The sequence below is a fragment of the Sphaeroforma arctica genome (assembly GCF_001186125.1).
Source record: "Sphaeroforma arctica JP610 unplaced genomic scaffold supercont1.300, whole genome shotgun sequence".
In the NCBI taxonomy this organism is placed as follows: Eukaryota; class Ichthyosporea; order Ichthyophonida; genus Sphaeroforma; species Sphaeroforma arctica.
The window spans coordinates 81,819-89,864 of NW_014040258.1; the positions used below are offsets into that span (position 1 = coordinate 81,819).

The 8,046-nt window shown below is 42.7% G+C and overlaps 1 protein-coding gene across 1 annotated transcript in view; it reads right to left on the reverse strand.

Annotated features, from left to right (window-relative positions):
* Positions 1-3,386: 3,386 nt before the first annotated feature.
* Positions 3,387-8,046, reverse strand: part of SARC_04971 (hypothetical protein) — a gene marked incomplete at its 5' end in the record, with an annotated part of 6,851 nt that continues 2,191 nt past the window's right edge. Inside the window, 6 exons of the mRNA XM_014301184.1 lie at positions 3,387-3,876; positions 4,370-4,456; positions 4,982-5,108; positions 5,727-5,819; positions 6,416-6,479; positions 7,759-7,915. Coding sequence (XP_014156659.1) covers positions 3,786-3,876; positions 4,370-4,456; positions 4,982-5,108; positions 5,727-5,819; positions 6,416-6,479; positions 7,759-7,915 — 619 coding nt within the window. The 3' untranslated portion in view covers positions 3,387-3,785. The remainder of the gene's footprint in view (positions 3,877-4,369; positions 4,457-4,981; positions 5,109-5,726; positions 5,820-6,415; positions 6,480-7,758; positions 7,916-8,046) is intronic.

Below are 8,046 nucleotides of genomic sequence, written 5' to 3' on the forward strand. Positions count from 1 at the left end.
CACACACACACACACACACACACACACACACACACACACACACACACACACACACACACACACACACACACACACACACACACACACCACACACACACACACATATACATACATATATATATATATATAAATATATATATATATATATGTATGTATGTATGTGTTAGATAGCTTGGAGATGAGACGTTAACGGGAAATGCGCGCAACTTATCGTTTGGATTAGCACGGACCATGTTAAATGTATTATAACGGTTAGAGATACTATACTTCAGTTAATGAATTGTAAGTTAGTAAAGTCTAGGAACGATAGGAGCACAGAAGTTCAAACAGAATATAGCAGCCAAATTAGAGCCGTACTCATACATATCGTAAAGCAGAGACTTACTATGTTAGCGTGAATTAGAGTCGTGCTTGTGCACAGCGTATAATCAGGACATACTCGTGTATAGTGAGAAACAGGAGCGGATACTTTAATCAACATGGGGGCGAGTCCGTGAGATCTGTATTCATCCTTGGAGAAGGGTGAACCTTCAGCAAGCAAATCCGACACCAATGCATTTGTGAGCGGGGCACGAACGGCTCTAACATCAACAGTCAAGCCACGTGCTTAAGCTTATAAGCAGGAGTGCTTTGCTGATTTTGTATTGGAAAGCTTATGATGATTATGATTGGTCTATTGAGTTGGTCAAATGCCAAAGGATTTCTTTTTCAGTACCAAATACGTCTCTAAGCTGTGGGGAAATAAGGACAACTGTGATCCGTGGAATGGCTCGGTCCTGTCATCAATACATACTGTGAGGACGAAGATATAAACATGTATTATGATACGGAATCGATGCCAGCCATATTACAAATAGGGAGTAAAATCTTAATTTCCCTATAATAAGCGTACCTGCAGTATACGTTGAAGAAGTCGGTGTGGATGGTACTCATCACTGTCCCAACAAGTACACACCACACTACTCCTACATGTATTTTCAGGCTGTGACTATGGGTCGGAAACCCTGTTTAAAACATAGGTGATGTACTTCTATATATCGGATTGAATACCAAACCAATGTGAAGTGCTTTTTGGTTTCGACTACATGTAACAAATTCGTTATGGGGTGGTGTGAGACATATCACAACCCCCCCCCTCCCCCCTCCATTTTTTGAAATTACAATTAACGCGTGCCAGATACCCGGTCGGTTTCATAATACCTTGCTCCCCAGAGGTACTAATTATTATCGATACACCCGGGTCTTCGGTCCACAATGACCGAATAAGAAGCTGAGTGCGACATTAAACACTTAGAACGAATGCACAAGATATTGAATGAGTCTATCAGCGAGTTACAAGAACCCGTGGATTTATTTTTATTTAACGAAGCAGTATATTAAATGGAGAAAATCCCTAGTGGTTAGTTTTAAGTCGAAGGAAGGAGCTCAACCGTCACGCCAAGTATATCGCCAAAGGACTATACTCCACAGGCTGTTGAAAAGAGGAAGTAATGAACTTATATATATCCGTCGAATCCGAGGAAGGGGATAAATACAGTACGTGGGTTAGCTCAGCGTGCATTGTGTGGGAATATCCACGGAAGCAACCGGCGGATTCAAAAGGCGACCGCATGACGATCGACGATGATTGAATAGGTTCTGTACAGACTTCCGTACATGCTGCGATTGAGAGTGATATGGCCGAGCACCCGCGGAAGGTAGTGGGCCAGTCCGCTTGTGTCCTTTCTACCCCATATCACCAGCTAAACTTGCATCCAGACTCCCGAAAACACCTTGCCTACCCGACGGGCTTTGCCCTCAGGAAGATGTAGTAGAGAATGCCTGCTACGATGGGCAGCATCAAATGTATCGATGCCGTATTCGCCATGATAAAGTATTCTGAAGCAGATATAGATGATGATAGTACGGTACAGAAACAGCGACAGAGACAGACTATTCTATCGGTCCTTAATATATTGCTATGTACATTCAGCTACAACCTCTCATCAAGTGCCAGCTTAGAGCCATCTCTCCTCCACGAGATGAAGAGATCAGTGATACTTCTGCCATCGTCCGTAGCCGGGCTCAGGCCCTGTTCGACTGACTCCTACCTACCGATATATCGCCGGAAATTAGTTCCCCCTCTTGCAGCCCTTTCGTGGTGGTCTATCTATGTACCGGCTTTGCTGATCGAATGGCCGTGATATAGGGCCTTATCTGAAAAGGGACTGTGTTAGAACGAGAGACTAAACACCAAGTTGGGTATTCCTACTTGTTGCTAGTAAATTGGTGGACGTATCAAGCTGTATCACCCATCGCCTCAGCAGCGCATTGCAATCACGCGGGATGCGACTCATAGGGGTGTTGAAGAATGATGTATTTGCTGCGATGTTCAATATATCACACGCTCAGTTGTATAGCGTTTCTGGGTCTGGCAAGCAGTACGCTAAGGAATGATTTGCTCTGATTTACACGCTCAGTTGTATAGCGAATCTGACTCTATTTCCATTGGCGAATCTCCCTCTGGCGAGTAGTACGCTAAGGAATGATGTATTTGCTCTGATGTTCACAATGATGTTCACTATATTACACGCTCAGTTGTACAGCGAATCTGGCTTTATTTCCTCTGGCGAATCTGGTTCTAGAATGTATTACGCTGTTCATTATTTTTTTCGCCCGGTTGTATAGCGAATCTGGCTCTGGAAAATAGTAAACTAAAATGATGTATCCGTTGTGATGATTACTATATTACAGGCCCAGTTGTATAGCAAATCTGGTTCTAGAAAGTAATAGGCTAAGAAGTGATGTATTTGTTGTGATGTTCACTTTATTACCCGCCCAGTTGTATAGCGAATATGACTTTGGACAGTAGAAAGCAAAGCAATGATGTATCTGCTGTGATGATTACTACATCACGGACCCAGTTGTATGGCGAATCTGGCTCTGGAAAGTAGTAAGGTGAGGAATGATGTATGTGCTGTGATGTTTACTACATCACGGACCCAGTTGTATGGCGAATCTGGCTCTAGAAAGTAGTAAGGTGAGGAACGATGTATGTGCTGTGATGTTTACTATATTACACGCCCAGTTGGACTACGAGTCTGGCTCCAGAAAGTAGAAAGGTAAGGAATGATGTATGTGCTGTGATGTTTACTATATTACACGCCCAGTTGTACTACGAGTCTGGCTCTAGAAAGTAGCAAGGTGAGGAATGATGTATATGCTGTGATGTTTACTATATTACACGTCCAGTTGTATAGGGAATCTGTCTTTGGAAAGTAGTAAGCTAAGGAACGATGTAGTTGCTGCAATGTACACTGTACTGCACACAAACTATGTGATTCGAATTATATTGTTCATATACTAGTATATATGGCTCTCGAAAGCCAAGTTGGGGGAATTATGTCTGATGCGCTGCCCATTTTATTACACACCCAGTCGGCAAATTATAACTAACGTTCCTAATCCCGGCTAATCTCTCACTAAACAGTTAAAAGCAGAGGATGTCGTGGTTGTTGCGATGGACATAGTACTATACATTACATTAGAAGATCTATCCTAATAACTGAAGTTTCGTTTCCTAGCAACCGAATCTGGCTCCGGTGCGTAGTAAGCTGGGTGAGGTATTCGGGGTGAGTCTGATCACTGTGTCCGGCCGGTTGATGGTGAAAATCTATTCCTATTCGGAATGTTTGTTTGTGAGGCGCATTTTATTGTACACCCCATCAGGAAGTCCTAACTAAAGCTCCGTATTCTGGCATATCAGTTTGACATCTGAACATCAAGCAGGCAAGCAAACAGCCAGGCTATCGGGTCTTGTGGACATCCTCCATCGCCGTCTTCTGCTGCCTGTGGATGTTCTTCTGTGCGAATTGCTCCACACACGAAAGTACAAACCTGCGAGGTAGGGAGTGGATGGATGATCGGTGTACCATGAGCAGATCAAAAGCACGCATAACAATGGCACAGAGAAGGCTGATATCCTGTGACCATGTACACACGAGAACACACATTGGGGAGGCGGGCACAGGTGTATGACTAATAGAAGAACAGCAACAACAGCCCACACATAACAAGTGCACAGAGAAGGTTGATATCCTGTGGCCGCACCCACACGAGAACAACACATTTGGAAGGCAGACAGAGGTGTATATGTACAGTAACAATGGCACAGATAAGCCTGATATCATGTGGCCGTACACACACGAGAACACACATTTGGAAGGCAGGCAGACGTGTGTTACTAATAGAAGAAAAGTAACAACACACACATAACAATGGCACAGATAGGCCTGATATCCTGTGGCCGTACACACACGAGAACACATATTTGGAAGGAGGCAGACGTGTATATGTACAGTATATATATATATAAATAAATTGCTCATACCCTGATATCAATATCGTCATCACCCATGAGCCGATGTACGCCACTATATTCTGCTGGCCGTCTTGCCCACCCCCACCATCGTGGAACCTATCAATGGTTCATATTATGAATTAATGTTAAATTAGTTTGGGGATGCGCTTGAAACTAGTGAGCGGATGGGCGAGAAATTAGGTTGAAAATAGAATATGATCTCAAACTACGCTCACACAATTGAACAATACATTCCGAAGTTACGAGACTGTATGCACACACACATAAATATTTATAAGCGGCTGGATGCCCGTAATAGATCGGCATGGCGTGACGTTGTACCTTGACTGAACCCTAAACCCTAAAACCGCAACCCCCCCCCAAAAAACCCAAACAAACAAAACCAAAACCAAAAACCACAGCGTTCTCACTTTTCTCACGTTTTCATCACTAACGATACACATCACAAAGCTTCGCCCAATGAAACAACCTACCGCTCACCTATCGCAAGTACACACCCTGGTTTCTCCCAGAGAAATATACCCCACACTTATACGAGAGATCAATAAGACACACGCCACAGATCAGGTATCATTAGCGGGACAAAGCGGTATTGCAGCATCGAACAATATAAATACCTACCTCGCTCTCTGTGCCGCAAGCAGCCGACCTAGCTTGTCACCCAGGTGCATGTCTCCAGGACTAATACGGTCTATGAACGAGACTATCCTTTGTGTGTACTTGTCGGAGAAGAGCGTGATAAAGACCACTGTTGGGGTAGGTAGTAAGGGATATGATTGCATGCTTATTAATACTATCCATACCCAAACTCACTACGCAACAAAGACCACTGCTAGGGCATGCAGCAAGGGATATCATTGCATGTAAATAAATACTATATATACACGCATTCACTATTCTATCTATCACGCTGCTGCCCCTGAGTTTGAAGCCGTGAAGTAGGTCGTTTAGTGTTAGACAACTACTGAGTAGTTAGTAGTAATAGCACAAGTGAACTAAACCATATCAGGGTATTCGTCTAGTGTTTAACCACTACTGAGTACTGAGTAGTTAGTAGTAATAGCACAAGTGAACTAAACCATATCAGAGTACTGAGTAGTTGGTAGTAATAGTACAAGTGAACTAAACCATATCAGAGTATTCGTCTAGTGTTTAACCACGACTGAGTACTGAGTAGTTAGTAGTAATAGCACAAGTGAACTAAACCGTATCAGAGTATCTGCCATCACGTCGCTGATGCGACACATATTCAAGCCGTTTCGTTCGATTGCGGCATTGACTGAGAAATGATATCACAAGCCTACGGTATCAGGGTATGTTTGGCCAACGTTGCTGATGTGAGGCATAAAAGTAAACGCATACTCACCTGCCTGTCCGTTGACTTTGATAATAGCCTTTCCGATGAATGTGGCGCCAAAAAACGTCCAGAAGGGCATCAGAAAGTGACCACAACAGATACCTGTGCATGTGTGCGTGCAAGGATCCGTATTAGTTTGCGTATGTGCGAGTGTGATTGTATGTGTATGAGTGTGTGCACATTTTGGGCGATAAGAGTTGGATGTGTGGATAGGGATGTGTTTTAAATTGCGTGTCTATGTGTGATTGCACGCGTATCTGCATGGGTTAAAATCACGTGAATGTGTGTATGCATGCCTGTATATGTACGAATGTACGTGAGATATTATTTGATCTGGGTAAATACTAATATATATCTACAATATACAAATGCACACACACACACACACACATATATATATATAGTATATATTCTATATATCTATATGCACATACACATACACACGCACACACACACACACACACACATATATATATAGTATATATTCTATATATCTATATGCACATACACATACACACGCACACACACACACACACCCCCACCCCACCCCCACCCACCACCCACACACATATATAAACCCTAGAAGTAAATAAATAAAAAAATAAATAGAAATATATATATGGGTTCCCGGATTATCATCTCGTCAGAGTGCCACAAGCTACTAACTTTCTATATGGTCAGTTGTGTAGTGTACGTACCGCACAGATCGAATGCCATATTAGGCCATGCAGACATCAATAGCACACCCCAGAATCCGTTCCTCTGTAAGTAGTGAGTGTCAGAGGCAAAGGAATAAATGTAAGCTTTAGATCGAGTACCACAAACAAACAAACAGTATACATGGCTGGTATCTATCCTAATACATATTTCCGTTGTGCATTTTACCCAACATACCAGGACACAGATAGTGCATCTCTAGAACAGACATACCTGCAACAAATCTTCTGCAATTCGTTGTACAGCTATGGTGTTTCTATTCGCTTTAAAGTACCAAGACTTGAACACAAACCAATTGAACATACAGAAATGACAACGTGCTTGATAAGACGCACACATAAGCAAAACATAACATAAAGTACAAAAGTATTAATCTCATATGACCACGTGCTTGATAAGACACACACATAGGCAAGACATAATATAAAGTACAAAAGCGTTAATTTTATATGACAACGTGCTTGATAGGTCACACACATAGGCAAGACATAACATAAAGTACATAAGCGTTAATCTCATATGACAACGTGCTTGATAGGACACACACATAGGCAAGACATAATACAAAGTACACAAGCGTTAATTCCATATGACCGCGTGCTTGAGAAGACACACACATAGGCAAGACATAACATAAAGTACATAAGCGCTAATTTTATATGACAACGTGCGTGGTAAGACACGCACATAGGCAAGACATAATAGAGTACAAAAGTGTTAATCTCACATGACCACGGGCTTGACATGACACACACATAGGCAAATTATAATATAAAGTACAAAAGTGTTAATATCATACGGCCACGTGCTTGAAAAGACACACACATAGGCAAGACATAACATAAAGTACAAAAGTGTGAATCTCTATTCACAACACACAGCACTGACTACGCCCCTGCCTCATCGCTTGTGTGTCAGATCGGAAGATACCATACCTGCAGATAGCCGGTCTTTCAACTCAACACCTGTTGTATTACACATATGTTTGTACCTTCGATCATGGCTCATGCTTTCCTCCTGACACAACATTGGTTATATACATAGCCAAACGCCTTTCATACACACAGCTGGATGGGTAGCGGTTTCTCTCTGCACTTAAACACATAAGTAATAACTCCTACAACACACCTACAGGAGGACAATCCTCCCCTTCTGTATATATATATTGTATGCACAAGACGCTTGTGCCCTCGTGTGCTTCCTATGCACAACGTATACACAAAGCTACCTACTCTACCCACACAACAGCGGCAAGCAACAATGCACGTATTTGCGCAGAGCTACAGATTCATTCAGCAATGGTCTCCAGTCTCCCATAACATACCTGCAGGAAGCCTATCATCCAACTCTGCATCTGCTGTATGGGATTCGTACTTGAACCCTCGGCCAAGTTCTTGATGTCCTCATAGTCTTCGTCTACTTCTCCTGCAATTCGGGCCGCGCGGCTTATGGCGTATGGCGGTATTTCGCCCATGGCAGTTCTGTATATTGATGTCAGTATCGGCGGAAATGAGAGAGTATACACATGCACGCAGACGCAGACGCAGACGCAGACGCAGACGCAGACGCGCACCCACACACACATATATATATACGTATATATAATATTATA